The sequence below is a fragment of the Lucilia sericata genome, unplaced genomic scaffold (assembly GCF_015586225.1).
Source record: "Lucilia sericata isolate MDLA Ls3-8-SP2 unplaced genomic scaffold, ASM1558622v1 Contig000042F_arrow, whole genome shotgun sequence".
NCBI lineage: Eukaryota > Metazoa > Arthropoda > Insecta > Diptera > Calliphoridae > Lucilia > Lucilia sericata.
Window position 1 is genome coordinate 213263 of NW_023994080.1, and position 20415 is coordinate 233677.

General features: G+C 30.8%; 1 protein-coding gene across 1 annotated transcript; it reads right to left on the minus strand.

Moving 5' to 3' along the window:
• Positions 1 to 9790: 9790 nt before the first annotated feature.
• LOC119614292 (protein clueless) lies at positions 9791 to 19776 on the minus strand. Its single transcript, XM_037970434.1, has 7 exons — positions 19327 to 19776; positions 13799 to 14930; positions 11523 to 13734; positions 11333 to 11458; positions 11053 to 11268; positions 10764 to 10975; positions 9791 to 10684 (listed from the first exon to the last, which is right to left on the minus strand). Exons 1-7 carry the CDS (start codon positions 19451 to 19453, stop codon positions 10477 to 10479), a joined length of 4233 nt encoding a protein of 1410 aa, XP_037826362.1. The 5' UTR covers positions 19454 to 19776; the 3' UTR covers positions 9791 to 10476.
• Between the last annotated feature and the right edge of the window lie 639 nt (positions 19777 to 20415).

Genomic DNA, 20415 nt, shown 5'->3' on the forward strand with positions numbered 1-20415 from the left:
ATATCACTTACTAGATGGGGAATGTAGACACGAACTAATCGTATTTAAGAAATTGACTTAGCTTATATAGTTTATGAATCAAACAGAATATTCTACAAAATTTACATATATTTAGGAATACGTTCATATTTATGTATGCACCATAACTATGCAGGTGAAAAAACATGCATGTATGTGAGTTCTTACAAATAAACACAGCACCAATCTTTTAATTAGGTCAATCAAAGAATCATTTTCTTAATTATCTATGGAAATTAAAAAAACTAGTCACATTTCTAATTTATTCAAATTTATTTTTAGAGAAAATGAAAACTCGTTCCTTGTACATAGTAATGTTTAGAATTTTGTTTGTTTCATGATATTTTTATTTCATAATTTAATCCCATTTGTAATCATTTGAAACTCAGTAAAATTATGTTGAAAACAAATATTAGGAACAACTCAATATGTTAACATAAGATAAAGTAAATCTCTTCAGTGCGATGTATATACAGTGCTGAGCAAAATAATAGACTTATTTTTATTTGTTTAAAACATTTCGTAATAAATGTTATTGGGAAATTTTAATTATTGATTCAAAAACTATACTGAAAATACAATATTCACAATAGTTCATATTTTTTCTAAAACTTTATTAAACGTAAAAATCTGCAAAAAAAAACATTTTTCTATTGTTCAAAATAATAGACCAAAACAAAATTAATCTTTTTATTTATATTATAAAAATTTAGAACCAGAGTGTTCATCATTGGTGTTTAAAACGCATAGAATACTTCTCACTAAGGAGAACTTCCCGGTTTTCATCGACCGGTTTTTTGCTACGGAGTTTTAATTCGAATGGTAAAAAACCGGTTTGTTGCTGTCTAATGATTGAAAAAATTGAAAAAAAAAATAATTTTTTAAATGTGGTTCTTTATTTTAAAAAAAAAAATATAAAATAACTTTTTTATTAGTCGGATGAAAAATAATTATGAATTTAATGTATCTTTAAATAATTCATAAATATTTATAAAATTTACAGACGGCCAACGATTTTTTTGAAGGAGGTCTATATGAATTTAGGTTTATATTGATCCTAATAAAATTTAGTTTATTACTTAAGTTCATTTATTGCTTATTTAAGACTATTAAATGCTATACTAATATTTATAAGACTAATATAAACGTAAAAACTATTTTCTGAAATAGTTCTTATATTGGGCATTGGGTCAAATGTGGTGCTATTTTTAAATAAAACTTTACAGAATTATTTGTAGATCCTTAAAACATATTGCTGAGAAATTTTATAACGATTGCTGCATAATCGAGGCAACCAATCACCATCTTTCTTGGACCATAATAATAGTATATACCAAAATTTTCCCAACTATCATTAAACTTCTGATCTGTAATTTAACATTAATCAACTCGGTTTTTATTTTTGGTTTTTTCTAACATAATCTGACTCACATCATATAAATTGTATTGGGTATAAAATTCAATTTATGTAAATCCAGATTTTTTTCAGTTAACGATAAGTAATAGGAAAGCTAAACGACATTGTCAAGTCCCAAATCTAGGGGTTTTTGTTCAACAAAACTTGAATGTTATGAGGTAAAAATTTTCATAATCATATTTAACAGACATTTATACAACTGTCAGCCACATTTGCACAGACAATATGTTTTTAACACAAAAACGATATACAGCAATGCGCATTGTATTACAATGTCACTTGATAAACATTTTGGGAAGAAGCCATATAGAGTCAAAAACGGGAATCGCCTTGAATTTTCAATATGGACTAATTATATTTGCTATAATAATCTTTAATAAAATAATCTTCGATAAAAACGTACAAAAACAAATTGTACATGCATACATATACACTGGCGGGCAAATATGAGCGCATGTTTGCAATTTATTCATTTTATTTGGAATAAAAATAAAACTAAACAATTAAGAATTTATAGTCGGGCATGGAAGGTGATTATGTTGAAAATGTTGATTATTTTTTTTAATAAAATTTAATTTCATTTTTACCTCAATTCAGAAATATTTTAACAATTTGTTGACAAAAGAGCGATTTTCAAAAAGAGGGGTTAAATGAGGACAGGGGGTTAATATGGCCATATCCTTATAAATTTTGGTAGAGGAATTTATGTCTACATTAGTTACTTATGCAGAATATCATCGTGTTATTAGTGTTTATAAGTGAATTTTGACCATCAAGTTATTTACTGAAGGGGACTTTATATGGGGGATAGGGTCCAATAAGGCTGATCATTACGAAAATCAGTATGATGCTGATGACTTACATACATTATAATAGATTTTGCTGATCTAAGAACATTTCAAAAGCCCTATCCGGGAAGTAAGGTTGTATGGGGGCTATACTAAATACCATTTTCAATAGGCTTTGTCCTTGGGTCAAAAGAAGAGTATGTACCAAATTTCATCCAATTATCTTGAAAATTGCTAAATCGACTCAGAAAGTGAAGTGAAGCCGATTGCTATACTTTAAAGTGGGTGTAGGGAGTTACAAACATCAGCACAAACGCATAATACCCTCCCCACTATAGTGGTGTAGGGTATAAAAAGCACATCCAAAAATTTTGTTTGTGAATTCTTTTATTTAAGCCAAAAAGTGTAAATTTCTAAGTAAAATACAGACAAAACTAAAATAACCCTGGGAATAGAAATCAAAGGCGCCATCCCAAGGAAACATTAAAACACGATTATGGCATGGGTTTGGTTTACATAGTGCCTTAGACTAATTGGAAATAATTTAAATATTGAGCAAAGAAGACTTTCTGAGTATTTTGTAGACTTATCATTCCGATTTTTTAGATTCATTTCCTGATTTGGTAGGTAAAAGTGCAAATCCTGTGGTAGAAGTAATTTTTCAATAAAAAGGCGATAGCACATGTAAAAATCGCACAGAATTGTATTTCCAGCAAGATTTTTTATAGATATAGAAGTCATATGGAAGCCACGACCTCAATGCGATTGAAAATTTGTGCTAAATCCTGAAGTGGCCGTTGAGACAATACTGAGTAAACCCAACCAATTTGGAGGAGCTTTGGCAACGGGATCAGCATGATTTCAAATAAAATAAAGAAACATTTATAGAAAAGTGTCCTAAAAATGCGAAAAGTGATTTATTTAATATGGGACTTTGTAAAAAATATTAAAAATGACAGCCTTCATTAAAGATTTCGTGGGGAGCAAAACACTTTACACTTTTTGGATTAAATTGAGATTAATATTGTTAAATATTATGTAAAAAAGAAATCAAATTCCAAATAAAGTGCACAAATTACAAACATGCACTCATATTTGCTCGCCAGTGTATGTATGTACATACAGTGTCTCTCATAAGTATTCGAATTTAGGTAAACTATGAAAAAACCAAATTTAATAATATATTTTGTGTGGAAAATAAATAAATTAATTTGTTATATTGTCTAGATAGTCCTTAGATTTGATATCACGCCCCTTAAAACTTGAAAACTTTACATTTACTTAAATTAGTTGTGCTTTTTTTAAAAAAAGTCCATGAAACTACTTCACAAAAGTATACGAATTTTTCCTGTATTTCATATTTGATCATATTATACGATACACAAATTCTAGAATCGCATGGTTTTATGCTTAATATTGTTTTAAGGGGTAACTATCAACCGCATGGATATATTTTTGACCCATTTGGTCCACAATTTTGGGGGATTTGTACCCTCTTTTCATGTAATATCATTAAAATGGCGATTTTTGGCTATATTTGTAATGTTTTCACCCCTTTTTCCATAGATAAAACTAAAATTTAATATTGGAATTTAATAGAACCCATAGGGTATCTAAAAATAATATTTTTTGTTATAAGGATCTGTACTTAAACGTTCCAAGATGTATTTTTGGTATCGTTTTTCAGTTTCTAATTGAATTATCTGGACCATAAGTCCCTTTTCGTACATCTAGGGACGATATTTTCCGACAAAGTTGTCTAGTGTATATTCATGTACATATTGGCACTAATATATTTTAAATTTTCAATATATTATAGCGGTATACAACCCCAAAACATGCCTTAATAAAACGTCATCCTATATAGTAGATTTCAGTTTTTACTACTCGTAACTTTCACGCTTATGTTTCCCGTTACAATAACACTGTAAGTCCAAAATTTTGGTTTTAATTTGATCATAGTAAATATTATTTAAACATATATCAATATTTTTGAGTTAGATCATATTGATATCGTGCCATGCAGCATGGAGGCCATTGGTATCTAAAAATAATGATTTTACTATTTTGAATGGTGTTTCTTCGAGGCATGTTTTGGAGTTGTACACTTCCACAACACATTGAAAACTTAAAATGTATAAAAGCTGATATCTAAAAGAATATATACCAGAAAACTTCCCCGAAAATAGTTGATCCTAGTATTATAAAAATGGACTTAAGTTCCAATATATTGAATTAGCTACAGAAAAATGATCCGAATAATTTATCTTGGAACGTTTAAATACAGATTCTTGTAACAAAAAATATTATTTTTATATACCCCAAGGGGTCTTATAAGTCCCAATATCAAATTTTTGTTTTATCTCTGGAAATAAGGAGAAAAATTTACAACTATGGCCAAAAATCGCCATTTTAATGATATTACTTGAAAAAAGGTACAAATTCCCCAAAATTGTGGACCAAATGGTCCAAAAATATATCCTTTCCGTGGATAGTAACCCCTTAAAACAATATTACGCATAAAAACCATTCGGTTCTAAAATTTGTGTTGCATATAATACGATCAAATATGAAATACAGGAAAAATTCGTATACTTTTGAGAGGCAATTTCATGGACTTTTTTTAAAAATCCATAATTAATTGAAGTCAATGCAAATTTTTCAAGTTTTAAAAAACGTGATATCAAACATAACGACTATCTAGACAATATAACAAATTAATTTATTTATTTTGCACACAAAATATATTATTAAACTTGGTTTCTTTTTATAGTTTACCCAAATTCGAATAATTATGAGAGACACTGTATGTATGTACAATGAACCAAGGACATAAGAGTTATAAAGTTTTATGATTTATTTCTTAAATAATAACTCTTATAGTTTGACTTTTATTTTATGTTCATTGAATGAACATACATATATTTATTTTGTGTAAAATGTTTTATCAAAATTATGAAATTCTAAGAAAATGTCAATATCAATTATAAATCACTTTAATAAGTATTTAATCAATAATTGTTAATCACTATATACAAGTCATTATCCAAAAGTTATTAGATAACATCGCTTAAAAACAGTGTCGCACAATGGAAATTTAAAACAAGTCACAGTTGTATATTTATCTGTGCCGAATATTATATACACTTTATCAAGTATGTTTTAAAAACAGTTTTTATATTTTTTAATTTTTAGGTACATATTTAAATTATAATTTCAATTTATTTTATTTTTCTATTTTTTCTTATAATTTTACATTTTATAACTTCATCAAAGTAAAAAACAACAATAACAAATAAATACATCATTTCTAATACAAGCCGCATTTTGCAAAGACTTGTATATCTGTACACATATCACACATAACATACCCTGCCAGCAATTTTGTAATCGACTACGAGAAAAATTCACTTCTAGTTTACTTTTACAGACTGACTATAAGTTAACTACAATGTAATGCACATCTGCGCTGATATGTGTACAGATATACAAGTCTGCAAAATGCGGCTTGTATTAGAAACAACCGACTTTTAAAGACTAACTACAAACTAACTATCATGTAATGCAGAAGTGCCCCAAAATTATCTGGAGAGAATTTTATTTCAACACGTTTTCTCTTATTATGAATTTATTTGTTAACTTTAATAGACTGACTATAAACGAACTACAATATACATAATGCAGAAATGTTCCAAAATTTGATATTTATTAACGTAAACAACCGACTTTTAAAGACTTGCTACAAGCTAACTATCATATAATGCGGGAGTACCCCAAAATTATCTGGAGAGCATTTTGTTTCGACATGTTTTCTCATGTTTCTTTATTATTTGGAATTTTGTTTTACATTTTTGTCATTTTCTTGTATACGTTGTGAAATTAGAGTCAGTAAATTGGAAAAATTAATTATAAAAGGTTAAATATTTCAAAACTCGGTCCCTAAATTCTAAATTCTGCTGATTAATACTGTAAATATAAGACATCAACAGTTAACATTACACATAACATTTTAAAATTTATTTTAGATTTGGATCAATGGGAATCATGGAAATAATGAACAAATCATTCATAATTTTATGGATACCGGTGTTATTATTAGTTCCCCTGCAGAAAACTGATGTCTATTAATCTTAACGAACAAATATCATAACTTGTATTAAAGCGAAATGTAATTTAGATAACTAGTAGTTAAATTTTAAATATATTTAATTAAAATGTAATTAATTAATACAGTAGGGAATACAAAAGAAAACTATTACTTGACTTTTCTGCAACTAACTTTAAGTTAGTTAATAAAGAGTTACCTTTAAGCTAATTTTTTAGTAAATAACTTTAAGCTAGTTGAAAAGTCATGCAGAGTCGGACAATTGACTACTGCGTAGGACATCGCCATGTTAAAATAGTCAGTTGGCTCCATTAAAAATAATCCAATGATCAACCATAACTAGTTGATGAAAAACTCGGCTTTTAATGCATTTAAAGTTAGTTGAGTTGCTGGCAAGGTACATATGTACATATACAAATACGTATATGCCCAGCAAAAAATAATTGATGTCATACTTTACAAACGACATCTTAATCACATCTAAAAATGCGATTGCATACTTTTCGCTTTTATAAACCAAACATATACTTACAAATTAAAACACAGTTAAAAATGAGAAAAGAGTTGTAGAAAAGTCACTACAAACAACATATTCGAAGTACTTCAAATTTTGATGAAAAACCAATGAAATTTACATAAGCGTTTCATTGAAAGAATGTGGTTTATTTTTGACATACAAATATCGGATTTTTACAGCTTCTAAAGATAAGATTAGATGTAGTTCAAAGTTGTCAAAAATGAACAACATCCCTCCAATGACACGCTAATGTAAAATTCATAGGTTTTTCACCTGAATTTGAAACACTTCGGGTTACTAGTTGTGATGAAAATTCTACATCTTTTTCCACACTTTTTTTGCTGGGTACCCAGTAAAATCTTTACTTACCCGGTAAGTAGGCAAGTAATATTGGAGTAAAGAGTAAGTACTTTCTTTTTGGGTGAATAACTACTTATTTTTGTTTGACGATGACCAAAAAATAACTGGTTACAAATATGCTTACCCGACTTTTCCGGATTTAAAACCGGCTTTACAGTTATTTTCTGTATTTATTAGTCTATTCTATTACCCAATGCTCCATTAACAAGTTGTTTTGTAGTGCTATTTGGAACAGTTTTTACACAAAGATACAAATCAATATTTCTTCAAAAATCTTCTAAAATCTACTAGGTTTAAAACCATTAACTAATTCCTTATTAGACATACGCTCTATACATCTGGCTACAAATCTTATCCAAAAAAATGAAATAATTTTATCAATAAAGACCACTCATTACCAAGTAATGTGTGAAATAACTACTACAATACTCATTACCAAAATTTGAAAATATTTTACTGCGTATTTTATCCTAACATCATGTTTAAATATAAATGTTAAAATATTTATACCCTACACCACTTTAGTGGGGAGGGTATATTGGATTTGTGCTGATGTTTGTAACATACAAAAATATTCGTCCTAGACCTTAAAGTATACCAATCGTCTTAGAATCGTTTTCTGAGTCGATTAAGCTATGTCCGTCCGTCTGGCTGGCTGTCCTTGTAAACCTTGTGCGCAAGGTACAGGTCGCAATTTTCAAGATAATTGGATGAAATTTAGCACGCACCCATAGAACAGAACACCCCGAAAAGGGCTTCTGAGCTCATAATTATGTTAAATATACAGATATATCGATAAAATACGACACAACTAAGTTTTATAGAAGTCTTGATGACCCTGCCAAATTTCATAAAGATCGGGCCCCATTTGACCCTAGCTCCCATACAAAGTCCCCTTCAGAAAATTACTTGAATTTCCCAAATTAACTTATAAACACAAATATCGCGATGAAATTCAGCACAATAAAATATTATGTAAATATAAATATATTCACAAAATTTTATCGGGCTTGGTCCATATTTGCCCCTAGCCCCCATATAAAGCCTCTTTGAGAAAATTAGTTTTTCATCCATAATAGTTTCTCAGATATACGAATTTTTTTATTTAATTAAAATGGGGGCTTCAAGCCGCCCCAGATGAAAGTCCGCTGCTCCAAAATGTTCAGATGAATATTTAAGTTCTTCGTGCAAAATTTGAAGAAATTAGTTCTATTAGTTTCCCAGATAAACGAATTTTTGTATTTAATTAATATGGGAAGTGCCGCTCCCCTCATGGGTAGACCTCCAATTTATTGCCCAAAATGTTTAAATGGATGTTAAAGTTATTCTTGCAAATGTTTAAGATTGTAACTGTAATAGTTTCCAAGATAAATGAATTTTTGTATTTAATTTATATGGGAGATGCCACGTCAACTAAGTTTAATAGGGTTATCAAGACTTCTATTAAACTTAGTTGTGCCGTATTTTATCGATATATCTGTATATTTAACATAATTATGAGCTCAGAAGCCCTTTTCGGGGGGTTCTGTTCTATGGGGGCTAGGTGAAATAATGGACCGATTTAAACCATTTCCTTGGGTCAAATAAAACGTGCGTGCCAAATTTCATCCAATTATCTTGAAAATTGCGACCTGTACCTTGCGCACAAGGTTTACATGGACAGCCAGCCAGCCAGACGGACATAGCTTAATCGACTCAGAAAACGATTGGTATACTTTAAGGTGGGTCTAGGACGAATATTTTTGTATGTTACAAACATCAGCACAAATCCAATATACCCTCCCCACTAAAGTGGTGTAGGGTATAAAAACTCTACGAAAAATAACGGTACATAGTAAATTTACACTTGAAATGTGTGAAAATTTGAAATTTTATTAAAAAATGAAATGAAACATGAATACACTTTTGCTCGCCACTGAATATTAAATACATTTTTGAACTCGGACTACAAATGATCGTAAAAAAATGTACATACCCGAGATGAACTACTTTGGGGTACTCTAGCCACGACTCCATATTAGGAACTTAAACTCGCCTGTATTTCTTTCCGACGCATGTGAAAATTCATTGAAATCAAAGTAACCGTTTTGAAGTGAAAGAGGTCCAAATTCAAAACTCTGCAGACTAACAGTTTTTACATTAGTTATAAATTTTTTTCCCTCCTTTTTTTGTTTTTTATTCCAATGAGTTCTGGTGTAGTTTTAGATATAGGTTTCGCAAAAAAACACAGCTAATATTATTTTTTATTTTTTCAATTTTATTGTATTGTATTTTTATGCATATTTGTATGTAAGTATGATTTATATTTGTAAATAATAATTATGTGTATGGAAAATTAAAAGCCTATTAACTCAAATTTATTTTCCATTATAGTGTTCCGTAACAAAATTTTTTAGAACTAAAGACATTTATTTCTCCATACATAGTTCATAAATATACATGAATCCTTCAAAATATATTCTTTCGGCAGATTTCTAAGAATTTTGTTTCTCAACACGCTATATTAATAAGAAGTATTTGTCTCTTTTTATAATTTGTAAAAATTACTAGAAAATGTAAATAAAACCAATAAAAATATGTATATGTTGATTTATTTTATCAAAAACTACATACAAATATAAATGTGTGTAGGTGTTTATTTCATTGGATAGTAATAATAAACTAATTCCTATTTTATTTATTTTTTTTTTTTTAATTTCAAAGTATAAAAAATTTTGAAATACCTTAAACATAGAAGTACGCGAACAACATTATACTCCTTTCTATGTTTTAAATATTAATGTGTTCAGTTTATTCTATATATTGTTTAATTTAATTTTGTTCAACAAATTGCGATGTTTTCAATATTAAATCTAAAAAAAAGCTAAAAATAACAGTGATTATAATTATAATAATATAAAAATGAAAACAAATATGATTGATTTATATTCAAAAGTTAATAACTTTTAAACAGGGATCTATAACATAGTATGTAAGAGCAATAAGCTCTTATTATTTTTAATTGTAGTTTTCCATTAAAAAAAAGAAGTAGAAAAAGAAAACTGTATCAGATAAAATGGCGATGATGATAACAAAAAACATAATGAAGTTGTCTAACAATGGTACTTTATTTTTTGGTGTTTATATGTGATCACAATCACATATCAGAACACACTAAGCTGCTGCGTCACCTCGTAAAATCCAATTTCCGATTTTTTTTTCTAGATAATTAGTGTTTTTTAGTTCTTTTTGTTAATGATTACTTGGTGTTTTTTGGATTTAAAGATTGAATTCAACTTGTTGTAGTAGCATTGTTTCCATTGCAGCTGCTGGATGAAGGTTCGTTGCCGTTAGTCTGTTGCTCTGATTTAGCAACTTCAGTCTCATCCGTACTATTGTTAATGGCCAGCTTTTTAAGTGTTTCTGTGGTTTCGTTTACTTCATTCGTAGTTTTCAAATGCTTTTCAATTTCAGTTTTAACTTTGGCAATATCTTTTTGACTATGGAAACGAAAATAAGCAGAAAGATTTTCATTAACATTTGATTCAATTAGAGCCAGAGCTGCAACTGTTTATTTACCTGATTTGGACAAATAGAATACCGTTAATCGTATTCAGCATATCCAATACAGAACCCATTGTTGGTGGTTGAATGTGAATGGGGGGCAGTCCAGTTGTAAGTTTTCCATTCGAATAAATATCATTCATTTTACGTTGCAACAGAACGGCTTGTTGGGTAAGCAAACGAAGGCACTCGGCAGATTCGCGGGTCTTTTCATGAGTTTCACCCAACTACACAACCAAACAGAAATATAAAGAAGTATGTAAAAAATTCATTCAAATAAAGTCAATTTAAAGAATAGACTTACTTGGGATTTGTAGATGGAATAGGTTTCTTTTTCATTGTTTAAAGCAGAGCGGAAATCTCCCATGCAGGATTGGGTTCGTGCTACTAAATGATAACTGACTGCAACATTCATTGATTTGTTGCCAAAGTATTTCAAATTCAATTTCAATGCATGTTCAATAAAACGAAGAGACAACTCATATTCACCAACAGCGTGTAAAATTAAACTGATGTTGCTCTAAAATAAAAAAAGATTTGTATTTAAGATCGACTTTCGTTTTTGTATCATTTTCACTACTTACATCAATCAAAGCCACTTCAGGATGATCTTCGCCACAAATGAGCACCATTAAGTATCTTGCGCGATACAACAACTTCAATGATGTACTGATTTGTCCATTGGCGAAACAGTAAAGTGATAGATGAGTCTAGGAAGAAAAGAAAACAAATTAATAGATTTTATACAAACGACTCTGAAAGCATCATACTCACATATTCCAATATGGTGCATGGATGATCGATACCATTGACACGTTCGCTCATAATAACCGCACGCTGCTGAATAGCCAAGGCTTCCTGAGCATCACCGAGCAAATAGCTGAGGCGTGCCAACATTCTGAGACAAGAGCCATTCTCAAAGTGCATAGCGCCAAAAACATTGTTCAACAAATTCAAGGCTTCACTAATCAGTTCGTAGCCTTCCTTGAACAAGCCCTGTTGAATCTTGGATTGACCAGTGGTGTAGAAGTTATATGCGTCCGAAGCCCGCGGACTAATGTGCTTAACGATGGGGAAGACATTTAGAATGTCTTCTTCACCGAAGGTTGGTTTGTTACGCGATTCAAAGTTGTATTCACGCAGCAAGATCTGAATGCCAACTTTTAGACAAAAGGCACGTAAAATGCTCACACGTTGGAATCCGAATTTTTCGACGGCACTTTCAATTGAATCGCATCCTAACTCATAATCCCAATATGATTTAGATTCCTTCTTAATCTGTTGCCATAAAGTCTTTGGCGTCATAAGAGCCCAGTCGTTGTTTTCATTTCCTACTTGTCCACCATTCTTCTGATTATTTTTACCACCATTTTTGTTCTTGTTCTTGCCGCGCTTATTGCTGTTGTTATTGGCCTTTTGCAACTCATCGGAAGAAGTATTAGCATTGACAGGGCCTGACGAAAGGAAACAATTCAAAAAGTGGCTTATGGCAGCAGATAAATGCATGGCATCCGTATTTTGCATGTAGGCGTAGTAAATATGTTTTGTGGCACGAACAATCAATTCCAACACAGTTATTCTGTGCAAATAATCCATGCGGGGCACTTGAGCGAGCATAGTAATGACCTTGCCCAAATAGCGAACATTGATACCATGGCTGTGTAATATTTCAGTAATGCTAGTGCCATCCATAGGTGGCGATGTGTGATTCATATGTTCCTTTATAAAACCAGGAATTTGTTTCAAAACCAAAAACTCTGCAGCTTCTTGTACCAGTTTCTTCTGTTTGGCTAGCGAATTTGGTCCATTGGGATCATCGACGTGACGAATTCCGGGTGAAAATACATCGGGATTGAAACGGAAATCGAACTCTTTTTCTTTGAGAGATCCTACAGCAGCACAAGCGCGTTTAACAACTTCTGCAGCCTGTTTTTCATCTGCTGTAGCAACGTTAGTTTGAGCATCCTTGATGGCATCAAAGGCATGTTCGAGAGCATCAGAAGTTTTTTTATCGTCTTCAGATTTTTTATTCTCGCCCTCATCCTTTGAGGGTTCCTTTGCCTCTTCTTCGCCCTTTTCTGTAATTGCTGCTGTTGCAGCACTGTTTTCGTCGGATTTCTTATTGGCATTCAACTGCTGTAAATGTTGAGCGGCATTTCGAATGAAACTGACATAACGGTCCTCAATGAAAGCCTCCAAAAGTTCCTGTCGTAAGCACGACAACTTGTGCTTATGTTCAATTGGGAAGCCCATCGCTTTCAATTCAGGGCTCAGTTCAATGTCGAGCTTTAAGAAATTGACATCTGGTGGGAAGGTGCGCAACAAATCCAAAATGTAATGACGGCCATCATTGCCTATTATACCCTTACACTCAACCGAGGAGCACAACTCAACTGGTTCATCACGTTCATTAATAACAGAGTGTGGTAAAATTTTTAAGTGTTTACCAGCCTTGCGCAGTAATTCTAAATATTTAGGATGAGACAATACTGTTTTGCCAAAATCAATACTTCCGTACACAACAGATTGTTCTTGCTCGCGTTCCAAAATACCAGGTATTATAGATTGAGCTGTCACGCGATAACCACGATAATCAACCACTACTGTTCCCAAAGTATACAGTCCTTCAATGTCGACCGCACTGTATACACGTACACCATGCAAATCGTTGCGAGGTGCAACAAAAGCAGCGACATCTCCTCCCAACTCCTTGTAATGATCACGCACATCAAATCCAAGCGAAAAGAATATGTTATTCCAGATAAACATTTGCATTTTGGGATCTTCTCCAGGATTAATGGCCAATACATTACCATCGATTACTGCCATGGCTCCTCTTGTGGCGGCAATGACAAAGTCACCATGAACTTTGAAAATCGCTCTTTCGCGTAATAAACGTTCCGGCAAAGTTTTTCTGGGAAGTTCCCGAGTTGTTTGTAGTTCTTCATTCCAATCACGAGTCTGACCGGGAATGTGTTCTTCGTAGCTGTGTATGAAAAAGTGAATATTTAAGTATGTAAAATGGATGAATTCATTTTTTTGAAACTTACCCCAATTTCGATGAGAAGGCATCCTCAGCACGAATTGCATCAATGGTATGCTCCAATTGAGGTGCGGTCCATTGATATACTTGGTAAGGAGTGGCCACACGTTCAAATGCGTGACGCAATGTGCGTTTTTTCTGCATTTGTTGGAAGGCACGTTTGAAAGAGGGTGAAATTTGAGACAACAAATCAATCAGCGAGTGACTAAGATGACTGGGATTGTCTGGTTTTGGATTAAATACATCATCTGTAGATTGATTAATGTAAAATCCTTTGGGACATGCCGAAATATGGAAGCGTTTATCCTCCATGGTTACCACATACAAATACATAAGATCGCCATGCAACTTCCGGGGACCAGGTGGTGGATTCCAGGCGGAGGTGGTAAGGACCTTCAGAGCTTGAGGTCCTTTGGAATTTTTATTAACTCCAGGCTGGAGTGGTGTTAAGGGAGCCTCCTTAACACCAGGCATTATATATTCTGCTGGCGTACAGTCAACAGAATCTGGGCGAGATTTCTTCTTTTCTAATAAATCACCCTGGGTAATTGTGTGTAAAAATGTTAAAGAATTGCATTCAACACCATTGTATGCATCAGCGGGATCCATGCTCTTTAATAGATCACGAACATGGCGCACATGAATTCGCGCTTCCCTCATGGTGTACGGTTCCTCAACGACTTTGATAACTGATCCATTTTTAAGGCCCTCAATGGTCTTTAGTTCAGCGAAATTATCTAAGGTAACACCATCTAGTTGTAATGAGAAACATGTACGATGGCAAGTATCTTCACGATCCATTAATAGTTGGTGTATTTCTTGCACAAGTTCCATACTGGACAATTGTACGGACAGCAATTCAGCACCAGGACTTTGAATGTGTACAGTTATGCCACTGTCGTGTAAAGCATCTAAATCTAAGTCCTCATCGTAATTTTCTTCACCACCATCACCACCTTCTGATTTAGTGGTATCTTTTTTCATATCAACACCTTCTTCATTCTTCTTATCTTCGCCGCTCACTGATTCCAAATCATTTGCATTGGAATCTACAGCACCATTGGTTTTTACATTCTTAATGTCATCATCGTGTCCATTAGCTACTACGTCAGATTTATTTTCGTTCTTGCCATTTTTACCTATAAATTAAGCGAGATATGAATGTTAGAAAATACAAAATCAAAAATAATAATTTAAAAATTATAATAACATTTAAAAAAGTGTGTTTGTTTTTCAAAGTTTTTATATGTATTCACATAAAGATTTCATGCGAAATTAAAAATATGTTTTTCCTGTTTTCAGTCGTATTCAAACTTTAGTTTGAAACAAAAATAGAGGATGCACTAAGTAAGGTGAAATAGTTAAGGCAGCTGATTTTTATTTGTTTATTAAAAAAGTGCTTGGGTTATGTCAAAATAAATTAATTTATTTTTATTCTAAAAAAAATATAAAAAAAAATTTTAATTATGAATTAAAATGTTTATAAAAAGATTTCGAATAAGAAATTTCAGATGAAGGAAGCATTAAAACACAGTCCTGCTGCTGATACAAGCTAAATGTAACGACGGTTTTATAGGTAATATTGTGAAATACACAAAAACTATTTCTTTCCAATGTTTATTATTTTTCAATTTGACAAAACCCAACTCTAGACAACAAAAAATTATTGTGTTTGTTGCCGAAACGCTCTCACCTTACTTATTACCCGTTAGGAGTGTTTCACGCTTTTCAAACATTACGCGCTTTATAAGCGGCAAATTACACACCACGCGTCATTTTGATCTTTCTTTTAATGTTTTTTAAGACTATTACTGTTTTAAAAATCAAAATTTTAAGTTTTGTATATTTTTTAATTTTTTTCTTCCATTATTGAAGAAATTTATTTCATTTTAGTTTCTACACAAAACAAAATACAACCCTTATCAGCTGTCGACGCGTCAAAAATTGAAAGTTGCTGAACTTTACGCGGCAGACTTGTAACTTGTTAAATGAAAATACACTATTTCAACTTTCTTTGACAGAAGCCTATAACGCGTTGCCGCGTACAAGGCGTGTTGTGTTCGGCTGATCCGAATCTTAAATACCCTCCACCAGCTACTTTTGAATTAATACTTTTTAATTGATCAAATTTTTGTAGAAATGAGTTTTCTTGTGTTTCTTAATAGAAAACCTCAAGATTTAAATAGCTTAATCTTGCTATAAATGCAAGATTTATTGAACATTGCAAACACCATTTTCTTTTATATTTCTATAGCGCCCTAAAATATGCTTTAGCTATAATTAATAATTTGTATGTGTGTGAAAGGTTTAAAGAAATACAAATATACATATATATTTTTGTACACAAACCCTACAAGCAAGGCGATACGAATTCGTATTATTATTCTATGGAAGATATCTTCCTAATGTTTGTAGGGAAAGTGTTTATACTAAACTAATTTTACTAAAGATAACGCAACTAGTTATATATGGTTAAAGTGATTTTCGAGAAGTGATCTAGTATGGGAGATCTGACCAATTGTAAACAAATTTTCCAGCTACATTTCTGTATATAAAAGCAAAATATGGACCGATCTAAATAAATTAAAAAAAAAATACAAATATAAAATTACAAAAGTAATATTTCCGTTAAATTTTGTATGGATATCATTATTTGGTAATGAGTTATATGAATTTAAATGTTGTTCTGAAGAGGACCTTGTATGGGAGCAATGACCAATGGTGGACCGATCGTTAATAAATTTTAAAATTACATTTCTGAGTACAAAAGTAATATTTTGTATGGGTATCCTTACTTGGTAATGATTTATGTGCGTTTAAGTGTTTTTGTGAAGGGGACCTTGTATGGGAGCTACGACCAATTATAAACCGATCCGAAAAAAATTTACAGTAATATTTCTGTATATAAAAGAATAATTTGTGCCAAATCTTGTATGGATATCTTAATTTAGTAGTGAGTTATGTGCGTTTAAGTGATTTTCGGGAGAGGACCTTGTATGGTAGCTAGGACCAATTGTGGACCTATCCAGAAAATTTTTCTTCTGTATGAATTCTTTTGACATAAAACTTTAACGTGTAAAATTTTGTAAAGATATCGTTATTCTAACAAAAGTTATTAACAATAAACTCATTTTCCGGGAATATGTACATTTGTAAGGGAGGTATATGAAGTTGTGCACCGATTCCGCCAATTTTTAACAGGGATCAAGCTCAGTAGAAACGAACGAATGATGATTTTCATGGAATTATATTGCATACAAAAAAGCGTATTTTCCGAGTTGTTTTAAATTTTGATTCATAACTTCTCCCGATATGAGCCGACTTAGGAAAATGAAGAACATTTTGGGTGAATTTGGTAAAATTATATTGCTTTGTTTTATCGTGAGCGTGTTTTTTTAACAGACAGACGGACATAGCTAGATCGACTCAGAATTTGATAAGGACTAAGAATATATATATACTTGGTTGGGTCTCAGATGAATATTTCTTTCCTCTATCACCACTGATGTTGGTGGAGGGTATAAAAAATATAACGAACATAGGTAAACTCATGATAAAAAAATAATGTTCTACTATGGGTATTTTTTTTTTTTTTGGTTTTTAATATATCTTCTGTATATTTCCATTTTATATACCTATAAAACGTGTTATTTTTGGAAAATTTTTTTATCATTTTGCAGACAAAATTGCCTTTAACTAAAAAAATGGTTTTAAAGCTAAAGCCCTATTCGAAACCACTTCAAATAGTGAACTTTTTTTAATTATTCGAAAACCAAGTGTTGAATGAAACACTTTGGATTTGTAATGGTAGACCACTATGGGCCAATCTTTAGGTGACAGATTAGCGATTAAATTAAAATTAGTCCTCGAAAGATGTTTTTGAGTACTCAATTAGTTAATTTTGTTTGCAAGTTTAAGCGGCCAATGGAGGTGGTTTAATCTTAAGCACGAAATGCAAAAGTGTAAACAGCTGATGCAAAAAAATTAATAAAATTTTTATAAATATAAACATTAAAATGTTCTATTTATTGATTAGTATAAATTATGGACACTTCAAAATACATTTTTTTGTTTTTAATTTAAGTTTTCATTAATTTTCATATTAAATTTACATTTGTCTTCTTCTTTTTTATAAAATATGCATTGTTTTGATAACAAACAGTGACATTTTCTGTTGTTTTGTATGGTAACACTGCGGAGTTTAATCTTGTACTCAAAACCATCAAAGCGGATTAACATAAGATTAAATTTATTTTTAGATTAACTAATCTGATTATTAATTGGCATTTGATTAACATCTCAAAAACCCGCTCTAAGATGATGATAAATAATATAAAACAATTTTATGCTCATATTATGATTTTTAGTCCATCACATGATTAAAAAAACATAACTTATAGAATATTTAACACAAAAATCATTGATGGTACATAAATTTAATAAATATAGAAAATTAACAAATATTGGTCGAAATTACAACTATATTGACAAAGTATGTACCTACAAGAAATGATATTAAAAGAGCATAAAAGAATATATTAAATACATATGTTTAAAAATCAATTTTGTTATCAGTATACTCGCTATAATGAAGCAATTCGGCCTAGTTTTGTCTATAAACATTCTTAAATTTTGTCACGATATGGAAAAAGCCTTAAGTTAGTTAATATAATATAACACAATTAACACTCACCCTTATTTTTATTAAAACTTTTAGAAATTTGACACAATAATTGAAAGATCAATTGTATGGTAATCATAGGGTCAAGATATACATTCAAAAATATATAATAATTACAGATTTAATATACGGCAAATTTAAATTGTAAATAATTTTGAAATTTAAATTAATTAAAATACCTATCTATTAAAAAAATATACTTTTTGTCAATGAAGAAAATAAATAAGAAAAAATATAAATGACTTGCTTTGTTCTCAAATGAGACATTGCATTCATGATTACAATAGTTGGAGAAAAAAACATTATTATAATAAATTTATGTTTTACATGCATTTGGACATCAACATACAGCATTTACACCCCTTTGTAAATCAAAACTAAGCACGTGCTTATTGTAGGTTAAACTAACAAATTTATAGATGTAGAAAATAGTATTGTATACCGCTTGCAGTATATAGCCGGCGAAGAAAGATAGGCAGGCATTCGATTAATAACTTAAATCTTAAAAATGCAATAAAATAATAATTTACAGTACAAATTTATAAAATAAAAAATATATTCCTTAGAAAAACCATTCATATTTGGTTATTGTTACAATACACGAGGCAGCAACAAAAATTTAAAGAAAATTACGTAATTGATGTTATGTGATTGTTTTCCAAATACCAAATCTTTGTCTTCACTGTCATTTCGATTTTTTGAAAGTATCTTGGAAGAGCAAATACTAGATCTTATGTTGCCCATGTCATGATAACAATCTATGACGTAGGGGGTGAAGTGCATATTTGTCTATCGGGCGATTGACTGGGGATGGCAGTCTGATAAAATGTATTAAAATATTTAACTATACAAACCTTTCTTCTTTGATGCGTTTGTGTCTCCCTTAAGTCCAGTGTTTTTTCCGTTCATTGATTTTTTATCTACATCACTTGATCCAATATTATCGGATTTGGTTGCATTCTTATCATTTTCCAACGCCATTCTATTTGATTTTCAATCAATGTTTGAACTAAATATATTTGTTGTATTTAAATAACTTGGTGTTACACAACTTCTATCGCGAGTACTTTTCTGCTTCACCAAATATTCTTATATCGTACAAAATCTTTTGAATTCGTTTCTTTTTGCAAGGCAAATTAGTCTATAAGGAATTTTTAATAGTTTTTTTAATTGGAATCAGATAATTAACACGTTTTTCACTAAAAATTATTAAATTTCACTTAAATTAAATCTTATTATGCGTTCTCATGCGGTGAGCAGCCGACTCCGATTTTATTAAATTCTGTGTGTGAGTTTTTTTACTAACACAATCAAAAAATGACAGTTTGTGCAACCAAAAAGATGTGTAGCAAGGCGTTTAAAATTTTCAGCGGCGGCTTAAAATCGTCTATAAACCTGCCAAGTATTCAGCTATTTTTAAATTGTTCAACAATATTATGTAAAAAACGGTATCGTTTATATCGTAAAGCGAAATTTCGAAGGAAAGAATTCGGGTGTTTTGAAAATTGTTAAATATACATAAAGATATCGTGTGAATAGTTTGAGTTAAAACTTTACTTGTGTTTTGATTTGACAATATATTGGAGTATACTTAATTTTCCGAGAAAACAGGATTCATTTTGAAATTTTCCAGGATTTTGGTATTTTTCGTCTGGAAGAAGTTTTTAAATTTTAAGAATATAGCCGCTATTTAAATACAATTTCGTATTATTTTTAAGATATTTATAGTTAGATACAAAGGAAATAAAAAGATTTATAAGGGCATGATTTCTAATGTATATTATGTACAAGTCTGAAACATTTCTACCGGAATGGGTCTTTATTCCTTACACTACAGTTAGGACTGTATAATTAAATTTTGCTGATATTTGTAATTAATAGAAATATTGCCCCTACACTCACCGTAAAGTATACCAGTCGGCTCTCTTTGTTTGTCCGTCTAT

Bases quoted from the DNA above. Each gene is read 5' to 3' on its own strand.
- LOC119614292 (XM_037970434.1), bottom strand. From the start codon at position 19,453: ATGGCGTTGGAAAATGATAAGAATGCAACCAAATCCGATAATATTGGA. The intron at 13,735-13,798 runs GTAAGTTTCAAA...TTTCATACACAG, and splicing joins GCCTTCTCATCGAAATTGGG to CTACGAAGAACACATTCCCG. The intron at 10,685-10,763 runs GTAAATAAACAG...TCGTTTCCATAG, and splicing joins ATTCTATTTGTCCAAATCAG to TCAAAAAGATATTGCCAAAG.